The following is an 18,765-nucleotide window of genomic DNA, read 5'->3' as shown; positions in this document are numbered from 1 at the left end:
ATTTGGGTAAATACAAACGAGTGTAATTGCTGGATCATGTGATACGAGTATGTTTAGTTTTATAAAAATTATCAAACTGTCTTCGAAAGTGGCTGTACCATTTTTCATTCCCACCAAAATGAATGAGAATTTCTGTTGCTCTATATCCTAGTCAGGATTTGATGTTGTCTTTGTTCCAGATTTGGGCCTTTCTAATAGGTGTGTAGTGGTATCTCATTTTAATTTGCATTTCCCTGATGACATACGAAATGGAACATCTTTTGATATGCTTATTTGCCACCTGGATATCTTCTTTGGTGAGGTGTCTGTTAAAGTCTTTGGCCCATTTTTAATCAGGTTGTTTGTTTCCTTATCATTGAGTTTTAAGTATTCCTTTGCAAATATTTTCTCCCGGTCTATGACTTGTTTTCTCATTCTCTTGACATTTTCCTTACAGAGCAGAAGTTTTTAATTTTAGTGAAGTCGGCTTATCAATTCTTTCTCTCATGGGTCCTGGCTTGAGTGTTACATCCATAAAGCCATTGCCATACCCCGGTCATCTAGATTTTCTCCTATGTTATCTTCTAGGAATTTTATACTTTTGCATTTTGCATTTCAGTCTACTGTCCGTTTTGAGTTAATGTTTGTGAAGGGTGCAAGGTCTCTGTCTAGAGTCATTTCACCCAATTAAATTTTAATTTCATATAAACAAACAGTATGTGCAATATATAGCACATACTTATGTTAAAAATTACACTAAAAATTTATTTTCCCTGTTATTCCACTTTAACTGGGTATAAGGTGTTGTTGGGGATAGATAATTAAAAACAGAATCTCCTTCAAACCAGGAAGACCTCCACAAAGGTAGAAGAAACAGAAGATTGTTGAATAAGCGTTAAACCAGAATGTGATACCCGTCAAGGGCAATCTGCTAAAGAGATAGCAAAGAGCCAAAGAAACCTTACCCTTTTGTATAGCCCAGCAGATATTGCCCACTACCTACATGTTCTCAAGATAAATGATAATTAGTCCCTTAAGTAAAGGGATTTGATAGCACCATTTGTTACACATAGTGAATCCTAAATTCACCTGCTATTTGGAGTGACCATTTGCATTACCTAACTGGGTTTATCCAAAAGAAACATAAACTTCTCATGCCTTTATGGCAGGAGGTATTTTTCCAAGTTGGTGGGAGCCTCCCACCAAGGTTAGGTTCCTCCCCTTCCACAGAAACTGGGGGATTGGGGTGCTATCTTCCTTGATGATTACATTTCAAAGAGATGACTTCCAGGTCCTTGAGAAAGATATTCCTGGATCTTAAAGCTGGCAAGATAGCTATTTAGCCTTTAAAAATATTTACATATATTTCAAAGAAGAAGAGAGAGAGAGAACTTAAAATTATAAGTTTTCTAAAGTGAATGCTCTAAGAAAAGGGAGGGGAAGAGTCTCTTCCCTTATTTTCCATAAGGAGAATTGTCTTGTTTTGTTTAAACTGGTATTTGCCCTTACAGTTTCTTGTATCTTATCTGTCAACCCTACCTGGGACACAAATCACTCCCAGTTGAAAACCACTCACCTTGGGCATGAGCAGTCTCCAAAAATCTGCCATGACTTACCTCTTTAACTAGTCTGATTGGTCCTTAAGTTAATTCTGTCCATCCAGTCCTCAAGGTGGTGGCTCTAGATGGCTCTTGGTGGTGGTCATAAGCTCTAAAAATAAATAAATAATCAAATTATCATATAACAAGAAAGCTGTAGTATCCACTGCTACAGTTGGCCCTAAGGCCAGAATGGGTAGTCAACATCTCTCCTCTACCACCTATTCTAGATTTCCCTTTCTTCCAGCCGCTCTAGTTGCTTGCCTGGTTGGTGCCCCAGACCTTCAATCTTGATGGGTACAGACCTTGATTGCCTTATTCTCATCAGGCTGAGATTGTTGTAATTAAGCATTCACTGTGGAAGCACCAAGAAGTGTCCCAGCAAATCCAGACATAATTCTTCTTGTCCCCATTATGTAGCAGAAACCTAGCCCCTCATGACAATGAGGATGAATTCTCCCACCACTCCATTATATTAGTTTCTTTTTTCCTGCTTGTCCACCAGGATGAGGATCTCAAAGCAACTAGGAATATATCAGAGTTTAGGTTTATTGTAAATCATACTGTGTTCCCTGGTGAAAATATTTCCTGCTATCCACCCCCAGGAATTAGGTCCTCCAGTACAGAAACTCCCTGTTGTGGGGACAGAGAACACTAACTATTGAAAGTGGATCACTGGAAATGATGGTGAGAGAGGCCACTCCTACTTCTAATGTTTGAACCTCAGGCCAGTATATTATAGCTATTACAGTCATAGTACTGTGTATTGATCTTTGGTTTTATACAAATATTCTGTATTCTGGAGGATACTGCCTCAGTTTTGCAGGATGTCATCACCAGACTGGCTTCTTAGCTGAGCCTTTTATATGCCTTTCCAATCTGCCAGGAATTTTATCAATCCTTTCTATGGTATATGTTAGGACCAGTGAGTCTCAAACATTCCCCAGTGATTAAATGTTCACTGTATTACTTGATCCTTGGTCCGAGGGGAATGTTAGGCTGGACCCATGTCTCTGTAAGCCCTAAGATAACAATGCTGGCAGAGGCCCCAAATACAGGGAAAACAAACTCATATTTGAGGTAAGTCTCAATTCTAGTAAGGATGAATCACCGCCCACCCCTCCTTGACAGAAGTCCACTGATATCAACTTGTCATGAAGTAACTGACTGTACACCCCGGAGGATGATACCATATTAAATAATGAGTCAGTTTTTGCGACCGACAGTTGAGACAGCTAAGCCTGGGTGAAAGAGAGCCCATACTGTTGGGCCCATTCGTCGTCACCATCTCTGCTATGAAGATTACTTTTGTATAGGCCTTTTGGTGCTAGCCCAGATCTAATATGTAAGGGGTCTTTGTGCATGTATCACTTACACAAAAGGGAGCTATTTTGGTAATGAAACATCTCCATTTTATACTTGTATATTACACAGTTACATGACATTTTTCAGAGAGCCATGCTCCATAAATCGATTCCAAATTTGTCTACTGTAAACAATTCTAGACAGATGAGGTGCACCATACTATAAAGATCCCATACATAAGGACTCTCTCAGTAGTAAATAACATTTGTGCATTTGCTGGGAGGTGTTTCAGTGGCATGTTTACAGCAGAATTGGACCAGGTGATCTTTCTTTCTTGGGATGCTCAAGTTTCCTGCAGATGCCGCTCTTGCATTGGATCCCACTCAAAGCTGATGGTCTTCAGAGTCACTCAATGAATGCACTGAAATAATACTCCCCAAAGCAGAATATTCTACTGCCCAAATGCAGAGAGGACCAGCAAGCACTGGCCTCTTTCTTAGTTATGTCTTAGCCTTTACCTTAGAGAGGATGTCCCAGCATGCCTAGCCTTCTGGACTCCTAAAATCTCCACCGATGTGGTAAGTCCATGAATCTCTGTAAGAGTTATTCCCCACTCTCTAGCATGCATGTGTCTTAATGAAGGATTAAGAGTACTGGCCACTTACTGCCCACGGTTCTGAGTTCACTGTTGTCACCCATATTCACGTGTAGACCAGACTCAAGCACTACCAAATGTCAGTATCACCAAAGACTCTGAACACTAATTTGTAACAGAGAGTATGAGGATTAACATTATCATGATTTTTTCAAAAAAATTTTACCTTAGGTGTTGAACTATTTAGGGCATTTTATTAGGCATGTCACGAGGACACATCTAGCTTATTTAAGCCACAACGAGGAGCTGGATGTGCTGATTTGTTATAACAATACAGGGACATCTTCTGGACACATAAGAACAGGAATGACTCAGTGAGGAACTTTGAAGAGGGAAAAGAAGGCCCTCAGAACTTGTCTTCTCCATTTTTTCTCTTTATAAACATGTTTTCTCTCCTCTTAAGTTCACATCATGGAAAACACGGCTCCTGAATTTTATATTGTTTTCTCATACAAGGCCAGTTTAGAATATCTTGATCCTGGTGTCAAATTACTGGCCAAAGCACAGGGAACTCAATACTCTGTAATGACTTATATGGGAAAAGAATCTAAAACAGAGTGGCCATATGTATATGTATAACTGATTCACTTTGCTGTACACCTGAAACTAACACAACATTGTAAATCAACTATACTCCAATAAAAATTAAAAAAAAAAAATATTGGCCGAAGTGACAAAGATTTGCTCAGCTTGGGTTAGATGCTTGCTCGCAGGCTTGTCCACCATTGCTAGCTGATGGGGCAGGTACAGATACAGACTGTGGGACTAGGTCCCTGTTTCTATACATATGAAGAGAGGTGAGGAGTTGTCAGAAAATGTAGACTAAGCAGGAAATGCAATAGTCATATGCCTTTGCAGAGCACTGTATTTCACCAATTCTAAGACGAACATTGCTTTTCCCCTTTAATATCAGAATGAAATCAGAGTGTCTTATCATTGGTGGTTCCTTACAATCATTGCTGGCCAGGTGACCTCCAGAATTCTCTGCACACACATGGACATGGACTTGTTCATAAGAATTCATATCGTCTCCATTTCAAAAGAAATATGTTTGACAAAAGCCTAATCCTTAGGGGAAGAGAATTAAATGGCATGGTAGAGCCTCTCGAAGAAATGTGAAGGGAAAGGGGTTCTCCTCACACCAGAATGACTCCCCCATGGCTCAGGAAAAGAGAGAGAGGGAGAGGTATGACTGGCTGAAAGTCACCACAAATAGTGCCCCAGGAGCCCTACCTAATTCACCAAGCACTTTACTCCCTTTGAACATGTAAATAGCTACAAGTAAGCAAGCAGAAATGTGCAGTGGCTGGTTGTTATTCCCAGTGGTATGACTGGATATATGGAATCCATCAGCATTTCAGGATAAAAGCCATGAAAAAAAAACTTGGAAGAAGGGGTATGTGTTCTGGATGCGGTCTAAAAACCTTCCAGTGGTCCTCTTTGGTGAGATGAAGAACAACTCAGCATCAGCACTTCCTGAATGAGGGTTGGTGGCTTGAGAAAAACCCCAGGAAGAAAAGGAGAACACTCTTTAGGCAACGGTGCATTTTCAAAGCCTTTGACAACACGAAGGACAAAACTGCATAGAAAAACACACGTTTAAAAAAACAAACAAACAAACAAAACACACGTTTAGTGTTTACAAAAAGTGATTTACAAGAGTAGGAGTTTGAGTATGAATAAGTTTTCAGAATACGGAACCAATTTATGTAGTTTATTTTTTCATGTACGTTTAAGTGTGATACATGATGAAAAAGTTTTGCCTAAATAAATTTAAAAGAGTTTTTTCAATAGGAAGTAAATACTCGTAAGTGACACGAAAGTGATTAAAAACTTTGAGTGGCATATTTTCTTTCTTGAAGCACAGGAACTAATAGTGTGTCTTATAATGGGTGGCATCTTGGGATAAAAGAAATCTGGTATTTAACTTGCTTAGGCATAAGAACCTTATTTTTTATCTTACACTATATCTCCTCAATCCATTTAATGTTATATTTTAATTGAATGTACATTATAAACATTGTTGTGGTGATTAAAGCTTATTAAGTTAAAATTAGTCAAATGATAAATAATTTTCATCTTTTACCAGATGAGGGAGTCTGCAAAGAGTCTTCTGCTAGATGGTGTGTATATCTGAGAAATACATAGTTTTTATTTTTAGAGTATCTCAAGTTTTTTTGAGCCTCTCTGGCCAGGTAAGGGTATTTTCTTGATTTAAAAAATATACTAGTGCATTTTATCTTTTTCAGGTTTTTCATATTTCTTTATGGCATTTAATGAAAAAAGCTCAAATAGCAAAACCTCTTCCCAACCTCAAATTTGCATTCCGTGCTATGGTTTTGGACTTGGACTTACTTGATTCTTCTTTGGAAGAGGCTTCTTTAGGTACTGATTAATTTTAGATATTTATGGAATTCCTAGCCTTATATGGGCTAAATAATTTGAGAAAAGTATACTCAAAATTTTTGTGGAGTAGGTAGAATGGATCTATATTAACAGTTGTAGAGTTCAGGCTATGCCCTGAGAAGCTCAAAAGGTTCCAAAGATCTGACGTGTGTCCCCTGTCCCACATACATCCAGGGCAGCCCAGAATTTCCCAGTTTTATTTGTTCCTGACCTTAAAGAGCATGACAATCACTATATATACAGTAGCACTGGAGTAATTCAGGGAAGATTCTCTGATCTAAGTAACCCTCATTTCCTCCTCTTCCGATGTTCTATTCCCACCATTTTAACATTTTCTTTCAATTTTAAAGAACCTTCATGCTACTTTCACATAGGAATCAACACTAGTTCACTAAAGGGTCAATATTTAGTGTTTCCCTTCTCCAGAATGTTTATATTCTAAAAAAGAACCACCTGCAGAAGGCAATGTTAAATATAACAACAAATCTATCGTTGTGGCACTTTATACATTAGAGGGCTTTAATAGTTAAAGGCAGTGAAAATTGGGGTAGAGATTAGATATAACTTTCAGTCCAAAGTTTGTTTTTCTCTTTCCAGCGGAATGCTTAGATGTTAAATGTAATGTGCCAATAAGTGACAAAGAGTATTCTCCTGAGGAAGTAGCAGCAGCAATTAAAATTCAAGCCATGTGGAGAGGGACGTACGTCAGATTACTTATGAAAGCTAGAACACCAGGTATACTCTTTCAATCATTTATAAAATGAACTTGCATAAATAAGGATGAATATTTGTTTACGTGCTCACAAAAAGCATTTTAGAGTCATTCTACTTTACGGCTCAGCTAATTCTTTTTAATTCTATCAATACTGAATTTCCTTGAGTTCAGGATGCATGTCAGTACACTCATGCTTTTTTGTTCCTGGAATATAGTGCAATGCCTGGCACAGACTGAGCACACAACAAATACTGGCTGAAAGAATGAATGAATGAATGAATGATCAGCTGTATTTTCCCAATCCAGCATGCGTTCTTTAAAAAACAGGAAACTGGCCTTTTTCTCCATCCATCCCCTTTGCCTAGCAGAATGCTTTAGCAGTCAATTTCAGCTAAGTCATAGACAGTTTTTACATTTCTAGACCATTTTTCAAAGAATCGAATGAATGAATGAGTGAATGAATGAATGAATTTAATGAAGAAGCTTCCACATATGCCTGTGGTGACATACATTTAGAAGGCATAAAATGCTTTTGAAGTATATTATTATATTTATTAAATCAAATATATTTATGCATATGAAGTAAACTTTCGTGAGGTCTATTTTAACAGCTCAAAATAATACATGCAGAGGCAAAAAAATTATATTCAATTATTTTCATTCTGCAATTTTTGTTAACGCTTTTAGAGAAAAGGCCTTGCCTCCAATAGAATTCTTTGAGTATTTTGAGACATTTTGTTGTAAACATATCTCTGAAACATTTAATGAGAAATATCAAAATGTTCATCTAAGCAGTAAAAACTATAGATACACAAGTGTAAAAAGAAACAAGCTATATTGCATAGTTTTGTGGTAGAAAAATATTGCTGTCGCTTGATTTTTATATTTTTTTCTATCAGAAAAAAACTAATTATAAATTCATCCAATTAAATATGTGGTAACATACACATGTTGTCCATATATGCTGTAAAAGTTATATTCATACAATGATTGTTTTCTCTTTATAAAGACAAAAATGAGCAGCTTAATAATATTTCAATAGCATTTGCATTCTTTCACTCAACACATTTATTGAATAGTTTTTGTGTGCACAGAACTGTTCTAGATTCTGGCCTTATAGAAAGAAATCAGTAAAACTGACAAGGTTTCTGCTCTGATGAATCTTGTGTTGTAGTGGTCACAGGCATATAGCAGAAAGTAAATATATTAAGATACTGATTTCAGATATGAGTAAGTACTGTGAAGACATTAGGATAATTAGAAAAAAAGTCAGTTTCTGACATGTTAAATTCGAGGCACTTATTATGGATTTGCATTTTTCTTGCCAAATCACCTCTTAAGCCATTCGTGGATTATGCTTTAGATTAAGCTTCAGTGAGATCCTATTAGCCATTGTTTTTTAGAAAAATTGGATGGATTATTTTTTCTGACACAAGAGCTTTCATAAGGTTTTTTTTGGTGTGATAAATGATCTCTCATTGTAAATGCTTTGATGAGTATCTTCAATTAGATCAAAGAGCATTTTATAATTTTTAAACTAAAGATGAAGGGAAACAGTATATAATTGTGAGCAGAGCTCTTGACTAGAGGTTCATAGCTTTATGTTTTAAACATGGTTTACTGCTAGTAAAGCTTCAGACTTTGGATATTACCTTACTGGTGAGTTTCAACTCCCTCACCTGTAAATGGAGGGCTTAGAACAAAATGATTTTTCAGGCACCTTACAGCCTTGATATTGCTATTTTTTATTGTTATTTTTAGGCACAAAGGAAAATACCAGTGTTGCAGATACTCTTCAGAAAGTTTGGGCTGTACTGGAACAAAATATAGAACAGTATGCGATTTCTCTCTTAAGGTAAAGCAGTGTAATGATGTTTCTTATTGTAACCTTTCTTATTGTTTCTTACAGTGACCTAATGATGTACCTTTCTTAAGGTAAAGCAGTGTAATGATCTTACTATAAGTTCCAGTTCAAATGCTACTATATTTGTTGAGTTTTTCCTAATCATCGCAGCTAGAAACATACCATTGCTTCTGAACTTCCACACTTCCTACTTTTTGTTTGTCTTCATTGCACTTATCTAATACCCTAAGCATAAAACCTCTGAGAAGCAAAACAGAGTTTTTTTGAAGTCTTTTGGTGCTAAAGAGATAAAAGTTAGAGTTTAGTACCTGCTAGGGGAGAGGATTCCAGTAAACAATGAAAGTTGTCAGCTGAAATCCCTGGAGGACAACATTCTAGAAACAGGGACAAGTGTGAAGTAGATTGAGCCTTAGGAAAACTGCATTTTAACCACAAACCATGTTCAAAGCAGGATAATCTGAAAAAACTGAGAGAAAATCATATATATATATATATAAAAGAAGCAGACCACTTGGTGATGTAGGAGCTAGCAGTCCAAATCTCTAAAGGTAAGTATTATGGAAATGCCCAAGAAAATAAAGGTTAAAGAAAGAGAAAATAAATTAAAAGTCTAGATTAATAAAACACAGTTAAATGGAAATTACATAAATAAGATTTTTAACAACTGAAATTTAAAACTTTTTAATTAGTTAACAGCAGATCAGGAAGAATAGAGGAAGAGATTAGTGAAATGGGAGATAGGTCAATAGAAAAATAGTGGAAAATAAGGAAAGAGCTAAGGGACATGGGGAACATGCTTAGAAAGTCTAATATTTGTATCATTATAGTCCCAGAATGTAAAAAGATAATAGCTGATAAATTTCCAAAACTGATAAAATACATCAACCCATATTTTCAAGAGACTCTGCATGCACACTCCATGCAGGAAGGACACGAAGAGAAGCAGACTCATCGTAGTCAAATTGCTGAAAACCAAAGGCCAAAAGAAAAACCTTCAAAGTAACCAGAGAAATAAGACACACTATTTTCAAAGGACAATCACACTAAGAGCCATATGTACGAGTAAATTCTTAACCTTAGCAATGCAAAATGCAGAAGTTGGGTAATAAGCTTTAAAGAGTTCTAAGGTTCTAGCATTATTGCAGAAATGGTAAAAGTAATAATCTAGATGAAACACTGGTAGGGCAAGGATACATAATACATTCGCTAGCAATATGCTAATGGATCCACAAGTGAATTTAAGAAATAAGATTAATCTTATACATTCCAGAGAACAGAAAAAAAGAGGAGACATTTACCAACTCATAACCTTGATTTAAAAAACTCAACAAGGACAGTAAAAAAAAAGTGAAATTGCAAACCAAATGCCCTCGTGAAATTAGATGAAAAAATGTAATAAAATATTAGCAAATCAAACTCAGAATTATATTAAAAGAATAATACCTTATAACCAAGTGGCTCTCCCAATCTAAGACGTGTAATAGTGGTTTAACATTAGGAAATTCATCAATTTGGCACATTAACAGGGAAAAGGCACAAATCACTCGGTTCTCTGGCTAGGTTCAGAAAAAAACATTTGAAAAAATTTAACAAAAATTCAAAAATTTAAAATTTTTTAGCAAACTAGGATTAGAGAAGACTTTCCTTAATATGTTATGTTATCTACTATTTTTAAGCAATTACTAAAAACATGATTAGTGGTGAAATTTTGAAAGCTTTTTCTTGAGTTTGAGAATGAGACAAAGACACCTGACCAAACACTTCTATTCAAGATAGTCCTGGAATTTTGTGAAGGGCAAAAAGGCAATAAAGCAAAATAAAAGTCACTAGAGTTTGAAGGGAAGAAATAAAACTACTGTTTACAGGCAACATGGTTATATATGTAGAAAATGCCAGAAAACCTACATGAATTTATTAGAATTAATGAGAAAATTAAAGAAAAGTTTCTGGATACAAGGTCAAAATGAAGTAACGATTGGACTTATATCTATAAGCAAGAGACAAACAGAAAATTATGCATGTAAACATATAAACCTAAAGTTAATGAAAAAAATTTCATGATGAGCCAAATGTCAAAATTTTTAATTTGGAAAAAATCCAAATTTGTATTTTCCCAACCCTGAGAGTGAGTACCTCACTCACCTCACCCAAGTCCTGACCTGTGGATACTGCTACCACCTGATAATTCAGCTTGATTAAACTTTTGCTCCAGAAGCCTGTTTTCTAAAACGGGTACTCTTCTGCCTAAGACCCCAATTGTTTGGACAGACACAGAGAGCACGAAGAACCTCCTTCTCCAAACTGCTTCAACATTGTTAGGAAGATTTCTGGCCCAGAAATTACACCTAATTTTCATGCAAATGGAGTGCTAAAATCATGTGTTGCCCTATTAGGGACTCAGGTCAGTTCACTATGGAGGTGTATTTGAAACACAGGCATAACTCCTTCAGGGAGCTGGCGTTCCTCTCCATGTGTTCCTTCTACCATAGCCAAGAGCACTTCCCAGAAAGAAACTCAGCGAATATCCAATGCAGATATTGGCCATGCTCGTTCAATAGTTTGAGTTGCACACCCCAATCTATTGAACGGATGAAACTCACAAGTCTCACCCATTTTTAAACTTAAATGTCAGGAGCATCCAAAGCTACCTCCTCATCCTAGAAGGCATTAATTACACGGTCAAAAGCACATCTTTTAGTATAAGACCTAATGCTAACCCCACTTCTACTAATTATCAGATGTGTGACCTGGGGTAAGTTTCTTATCCTCTCTGAACATAAAATTAAGTTTTTTTTCATCTGTAATATAAGGATAATAATATCTACTTCATTCCTTTATAAAGCTGAAAAGATAAAATTAGGTAATCCTGGAAAATTATTTAGCACAATGCTACAGATTGAGCCATTACACAACATTAGCTATTATAAATATTGCTATTATTAGTAGTAGTACATGAGTAACTTTGAGGTCCTTGAGCCTAGCCTTGCATTCTCAGACCTGTAGGGGCACAACTTCAACAGTTGACTTTGGGCAAGGCTCAGTTTTCCAATATAACTTGCTCTCTGTCCTAGGATGCAAAGTTAAAACTAAGTCTTTTGATTATGTCAGGGATATCTCTCTATGGGTCATTTAAGATATTCCACATGGTACATCAGGATTTTGATGGTCCTATACTCATTAGAATTTCCTGAGGTATATGAAAAATAGTAGAATGTGTGATGGAAACAGTGACAGTCTGGAAAGCCTTTAAATTGCACCCTTCTCTTAGAATCGTGGTGGGACCCACGATTGCACTCAGTTCCCTATGTGGCCTGCTCAGTTCCTGTACCGGCTCAGCCAGCTCCTGCATTTAGACTCAGCCAGCCCCCATATGATTGACAGGGGTACTCTGCATTGACTGACCATCACCTCATACTTCCTAGTGAGGGTGATCAGGTTATTTATCAACCAAACTGGGACACTTTGACAGGGAACGAGGGAGCACTATTAATAATTATGCCAGGGATATGAGCCTAAACCAGGACTGCCCCAGAAGAATCAGAATATATAATTGCCCTGGTCTTTGTTCTTGTCATTATTTTGAAAAGCTTTTAAAAATCCTTCCGAATATAAACCTGTCATTTTCCTCCCACCACCAAAGACCAGTGATCAAATGGAGCATGTGAATCCTATCCTCTGTGAGGATCTCTATGGCTCTGCTTCCCCGTGACAGTACAGTTGAGCCATCCACCTTCTGGAAGCCAAGAGCACCTCTAGCTCTGTCTAGACCTCTAACAGAGAACCGTTCCTATGGCCATTATAGCTTCTGTCCCAGCTAATACCCAAGACATTGTATAAAAAACCTGAGATTCCTGGTGCTACTGAGGCTGGGTCCGGTTCCTGGCAGAGTGGGAGGTACAGGACCTGGAGGATCTCTCTCATCACTTCCATCGTGTTCTGGAATATGCCACAGGCTTCCAGGGGTCAAACATGGAGAAACCTCAGTTGCACCAGAAATCATGTAGAAGGAAAACGCTGGCACTCTCCCCTTGTTTGTGGCCTCTATTTTCAGGGGTTTTTTTAGTCTTTTTTTCCAAATCCATTCCTCACTTTAAACTCCATTCTAGTATTGAGTCTCCAGTCAACCTCAGACCTTCAGTGGCTTCCACCCAGTTTTATTGCTAGTTTGCCTGCTTCTAGTTTCATCACCCTTATAGGTTGAACTTTCGTGCTGATTTCCCATCTATAAATTTCAGTTACTCCTTAGATCATGAGTTAGGTTCTCTCTTGACTAAGAACTTCAAATAACTTTGGGCACCTTTGATAGACATCATGGTTAATCTGGAATGGGCTCTCCTGCTTTGGTGCCGTGCACCACGAGCCCCCATTTGATGAAGGACTCAATCTAGCCAACAATGTACTACGATATTTTATGCTGTTTTTTTGCCTATTTCTTTTTTGTAAATAGAATTTATTTTAAAAGTTGTTTTGCCATTGGTACTTAAATTATTTTTACATTTTTAGACTAATGTTTAAAAGTAAGTGCAAGTCTATGGAATCTTATCCATGCTATCAAGATGAAGAAACTAAGACTGCTTTTGCTGACTACACTGTGACTTACGCAGACCAGCCACCAAATACTTGGTTTATAGTATTCAGGTGAGGCTATCATATTGGCAAGTAATATCACTCTTAAGTGGCGTGAAATATTCATATATACAGAGCTTTCTTTATGAATCTTTATGATAGTAGTAAAAGTATTAATATGAACGTTTAAGTTGCTTTCAGAAGTTAGTTAAAATTTCTTCCGTATCTGCTACGCATAAATGATATTACAGAAATTTTTATTCATGTTTCTTTAAACAAAATATGAAGACTATGAACTGTTAATTGTTAGATCTTTTTATGAGTATGGTAAACATAATAAAATAAATTGAGACACTTTCCGTATATAAATAAATTTACTCATTTCGAAGCAACAGCCTATTAGGTAAGAGTCACAAACTACTTATAAATGGGATTTCTTAAAAGGTTTGCATTTGCATGACAAAATAGTGTATCAATAAGAATTTTAAAGGAAAACAGTATGCATGCTTTTAAGTTATTTGCAACTTTAAACTTATGTTTTTATTTCTTAGCATCAAACCTAATTTCAAACTTTCTTTATGATTCATGTCAAGGGAAAGTTCATGCTTTTGTAATTACAGAGAAACATTTTTGGTTCCTCAAGATATGACTTTGGTTCCCAAAGTATATACTACACTTCCAGTCTGTATGCTCCACGTTGTTAATAATGACACAATGGAACAAGTGCCAAAGGTATTCCAAAAAGTGGTGCCTTATCTTTATACTAAGAATAAGGTAGGTGTAAAATTTATTCTCCTCATATGATAGAATAGCAGTGAGAAGTCAGCACCCTGAGAGGTTCCAACAGAAGGTAGAACAGATGTGTTTTCAATCTACATAACAGAGGAATAGGGTCCTGGTCTTTCTCCATGGAAGTCCCATGTATTTGACAGCAAAAGGTAATTAATGCGAGTGCTAGAACATTCACCTTTTAGCCCTCCTTCTTATCTTTTATCCAAAGAAAATATGACAAAAGGAAAAGTTAGAAATTCTCATTATTAAAATCATAAAATCATACAAACCCTTAAAATGAAAATGGAGGTAAAGAGCACATTTATTCCTATCCCTAAACCAAACCAAAGCAGCAGGTTTTCTCAGTTTCCCAGTGGGTTTTTTATTCTATTCCTAAACATGTCAGAAGATTGTGATTACACAGCCACTCACCATCCCAGCAGCCCCAGTCTTTTCCAGGGCTACCCAGATTCCTTCAAGAATAGACACTCTTGGCACATTACTCCTGCTGAATACAGACCCTGATGGTTGATGTCCACGCAAATCATGTTACTTCTCTATTTACCTGAACCTCATTTTTGTGTTTCCAGTCATTCCTTCTAAGAGGGAAGCACGATAAAAGCTAGTGTATACCTGCACTGTAAATCAGATCTCCTGTAGCTCTGATGTTCCATTCTCTAGCTGTATGGATTTGAACCTCTTTATTTTTCTCTTCGAGCTGTGGTTGTGACTGACTTCTATGGTTCTATGCATTATTTTGTATAAATTTAGACATATCTACCTGATGAATACTGGTTTATAGGAATAAAAGATATAGAATATCACTCCTTAAAAGAACCCGATAATTCTTTTGAGTTATTTTAAGAATTTTTTAAAATAAGACTTTATTTTTTAGAGTCAGCAAAATTGAGAGGAAAGTACAGAGATAGCCCTTATACTCTCTTCTCCCCCACATGCACAGCCTTCCTCATTATCAACATCCCCTACCAGAGTGGTGCATTTGTTACAGTTGCTCATTTTACATTGACACATCATCATCACACAAAGTCCATAGTTTACATTATGGTTCGCTGTTTGTACCTGTGTTGTACCTTCTATGGGTTTAGACAAATGTAAAATGACATGCATCCATTATTATGAGATCATGCAGAGTATTTTTACTGCCCTAATAATCCTCTGTGTTCCACTTATTTATCCACCCACCCCAAGCCCTGCCAACCACTGATCCTCTTACTATCTCCATAGTTTTTTTTTTTTTTGTCTTTTCCAAAATGTCATAAAGTTGGAATCATATAGTACATAAGAAAACTTTTCAGATTGGCTTCCTTCACTTTAAAACTTGCATTTAAGCTTTCTTCATGTCTTTTAATGGCTAATAGCTCATTTATTTTTAACGCTGAATAATATTTCATGTCTGGATATACCACCGTTTATTTATCCATTCACCTACTGTAGAACACCTTGGCTGCTTCCAAGTTTTGGCAATCATGAACAAAGTGTGCATGTTTTTGTATGGACATAAGTTTTTAACTCCTTTGGGTAAATAACAAGAAGCATAATTTCTGGATCATATAGTGAGAAACCGCCAAACTGTTTAGTTTTGTAAGAAACCACCAAACTGGCCTCCAAAATGTCTGTAACGTTTTTCATTCCTGCCGCAATATATGAGAGCTCCCATTGCTCCATACCCTCCTCAGCATCTGGTGTTGTCAGTGTTCTGGATTTTGGCCATTTTAATACCTGTGTAGTGTTATTTCATTGTTGTTTTAGTTTCTCTGATGTCATATGATGTGGAGCATCTTTTCGTATGCTTATTTGCCATCTATATTTCTTCTTTGATGAGGTGTCTGTTAAAATATTTGGCCCATTTTTAAATCAGGTTGTTAGTTTTCTTATTATTGAGTTTTAAAAGTTTTCGTACATTTTGGAAACAGTCCTTTATCATATGTGTCTTTTGCAAATATTTTTTCCCAGTCTATGGCTTGTCTTCTCATTTTCTTGACATGTTCTTTGACAGAGCAAAAGTTTTTAATTTTAATAAAGTCCAGCTTCATTAAAATTCATGGATCCAGTTTCGTGGACCATGCCTTTTTTGTTGGATCTGGAAAGTCATTGCCATACCCAAGAGATTCCTAGGCTTTCTCTTATGTTACCCTCTAAGAGTTTTATAGTTTTGTATTTTACATTTTGGTCTGTAATCCGTTTGGAGTTAATTTTTGTGAAGGGTGAGGGTCTGTATCTAGATTCTCTTTTTTGCTTTGGGTGTCCAGTTTTTCCAGCACCATTTGTTGAAAAGACTGTTTTTGACCCATTGTATTGCCTTTGCTCTTTTGTCAAAGATCCGTTCACTATATTTATGTGGGTCTATTTCTGGGTCTATTCTATTCCATTGATCTGTATGTCTGTTACTTTGTCAAAATGACACTGTCTTAATGATGGCAGCTTTATAGCGAGTCTTAAAGTCGATTAGTTTCAGTTCTCCAACTTTGTTTTTCTCTTTCAGTATTGTGTTGGTTATTCTTGGTCTTCTCCATATAAACCTTACAACCAGTTTGTTGGTATCCATAAAATAGCATGCTGAGATTTTGATTGAGATTGCATTAAATTTATAGATCAAGTTGGAAATAACTGAAATATTCACAGTGTTGATTCTTCCTATCCATGAACATAGAATATCTCTTCATTTTTTAGTTCTCCTTTGACTTTGTTCATCAGAGTTTTATAATTTTTTTCATACACATTTTGTACATATTTTGTTAGATTTATATCTAAGTATTTCAGTTTTGTGGATGCTAATGTAATTTGTTTTTAATTTCAAATTCTACTTGTTCACTGTTAAACTATTTTAGAGATTTTAGGATTTTAGGAAACTTTTTAAAAATCAGGGCAATTAAATTTTTCATGAAATCATTTAATCCATTTATATCTATACATAGAGGTGTGTGGCTGTGTATCACTACTGTTAAAACTTTATATTTTACTAATGAGTTTTTATACTATTTCATTATAATTTAAAAACTCATCTTTTATTAAAAGCTTATCATTTTTTCCTATTTTTCATGATACAAATTTTCTCAATAATGCAGTCTGGTTTTACTAAATTTGAAGATATTATCAAATTGTAAACTGGACTTGAATCATTTTTAGTTTGTATTAAATTTTGCACATTTACTTCACATTTACATTTTATTAGAAAATCTGATAGACAATATTTTTGTGTGCAGTTATGTATATTTGGAGTTATATACTTAAATGTAATTTTTAAAAACTCAAAGCCTGTGCACCAATATGTTATTTTTCTCATTGCTTTGAAAGAGTATTTATATTTCAATTAAAAATAGAAGAATTTGCCAATAAAAGACAATTTCTGTACATCAAACAGGTACTCAAAAACTGAATTTATTTGACCCTAATATAATTTGACCCTCCATACAACTCCCTTTTGCACTATATTTATTCTCCCTTATGTCCTAGTAAATAGCAATTTATTAAAAATTATAGCTTGGGAAATTTATTGATAAACCTTGCCTCTCTCCAGCAGAATATCTTGGGTTAAACCAAACACTATAAGAGATAACTAGTTCTTTGTTAACAAACTTGTCTTCACACCAGGAACAATTGATGGGTTATTTTTATAATGTCTGTTTGTCAAGTTTGGCCTAGATTTCCTTTTGAATATAAAAATTTATTTCATCTGTGATTGGAAATCAAAAGTCCCAAAGATCCATATGAAAAAGATGATATCATTCAAAGGGAGACTCTATCAAGATCATAGATGTCATTAAATTCTAGAGATGAGCTCTTTACTTCACTAGATAAGTATACTAATATTAATATATTAGCCACTGATACTTAATTTTTGTAGCGATCTTTAAGGATATTTAGTTGAACCACATAAGAATCTGATTCTTGTTTATATCTAGCATATAAACAAGAATCTGATTCTTGTTTATATCTAGCATATAAATTTTGGGTTTGGTTTGGGTTTTGTTTAGTAACCCCAGTGAAGACTTCCCTTTCTAGACTAAACTTGAATTTGGGGGGTAGCTTTAAATGACACACTTTGAGTCAGTATGCAGAAAAACACTCTATCTCCATTTAACTATTATTTCTAAACTGTAAATTTAGGATTGCAACAAGCATAGCCATTCCCTCTGTCAAATACCTCCTTCTTCTAACCTCTCACTGTGGGTCTTTTTAGAATAAAATAGAATGAGGAGGAGAATATAGAGCTGTATGAATACAAGAATAGCTTCAGTCATCCTTCTTGTAGTATGGTTTTCCTTTCGTCACAATTCTTGATCTTTGAACATTTCTGCAAATTATCTAAGTCTTCTCTAAAATGTAGTTCCCAGAACTAAATGCAGCCTCTAAAGGGAATTCCAGCCCATCTGAAGGAGGATCATTACTCCATTGTTTTGTAGCCCATGATTGCATTCGCATTTTGGCACTTGCCAGGCATTTGACACATATGTAGCCTATTTTAGGTCAACTTTTTCTAACATATGTCCACAGAACTAGTGTCTAAGGTTAAAAAAAAATAAAAACACCTGGTTACACAGTTAATCCTTTAGAATTGTTTGACATATATTTTTTCATAATTTTTCAAAGACCATAACCTGTGATTTGAAATACTTATCTATGAGGTTTCTCAGTACTCAGTACTCGATTATGTTACTCTTCTATTACAGGGTCTTGAGGTCGGTTTAGAGTCACCAGGTCCTCTCAAAATCCTATCACTGGTTTAGCTTTAGACTTTCACTTACCAATATCTATCCTACCATTTTATAAACTTTTATTCCTCTCAAAACTGTTCTCTGAGTCTAGACAAACACAAAATCAGAGTCATGTAACTTTATTTTGCTTCTTTAATAGATTACTACCACAAGCCCAAATAATAACAAAA

At 35.7% G+C, this 18,765-nt stretch overlaps 1 protein-coding gene and 1 long non-coding RNA gene across 6 annotated transcripts in view; one reads left to right on the top strand and one right to left on the bottom strand.

The window, feature by feature from the left end:
- LOC117196520 (uncharacterized) overlaps positions 1-18,765 on the bottom strand; it is a 194,841-nt gene that overhangs the window by 67,611 nt on the left and 108,465 nt on the right. The window contains exon 5 of the long non-coding RNA XR_007470555.1: positions 1,596-1,689. This is a non-coding gene — a long non-coding RNA (uncharacterized LOC117196520). The remainder of the gene's footprint in view (positions 1-1,595; positions 1,690-18,765) is intronic.
- The window catches only part of ADGB (androglobin), a 134,475-nt gene that overhangs the window by 73,519 nt on the left and 42,191 nt on the right, over positions 1-18,765 (top strand). For 4 of the 5 annotated variants that reach the window (XM_033405334.2, XM_033405350.2, XM_033405343.2 and 1 more), the window contains 5 exons: positions 5,787-5,922; positions 6,541-6,678; positions 8,420-8,513; positions 13,026-13,160; positions 13,709-13,862. In XM_033405334.2, the coding sequence (XP_033261225.1) occupies positions 5,787-5,922; positions 6,541-6,678; positions 8,420-8,513; positions 13,026-13,160; positions 13,709-13,862 (657 nt within the window). Of the gene's footprint in view, positions 1-5,626; positions 5,661-5,786; positions 5,923-6,540; positions 6,679-8,419; positions 8,514-13,025; positions 13,161-13,708; positions 13,863-18,765 lie in introns of all 5 variants that reach the window. The other variant, XM_033405325.2, reaches the window with a different exon arrangement.

The sequence above is a fragment of the Orcinus orca genome, chromosome 12, assembly GCF_937001465.1.
Source record: "Orcinus orca chromosome 12, mOrcOrc1.1, whole genome shotgun sequence".
NCBI lineage: Eukaryota > Metazoa > Chordata > Mammalia > Artiodactyla > Delphinidae > Orcinus > Orcinus orca.
The sequence above is the reverse complement of the archived record's forward strand: the minus strand, read 5'-3'. Positions and strand labels throughout refer to the sequence as shown.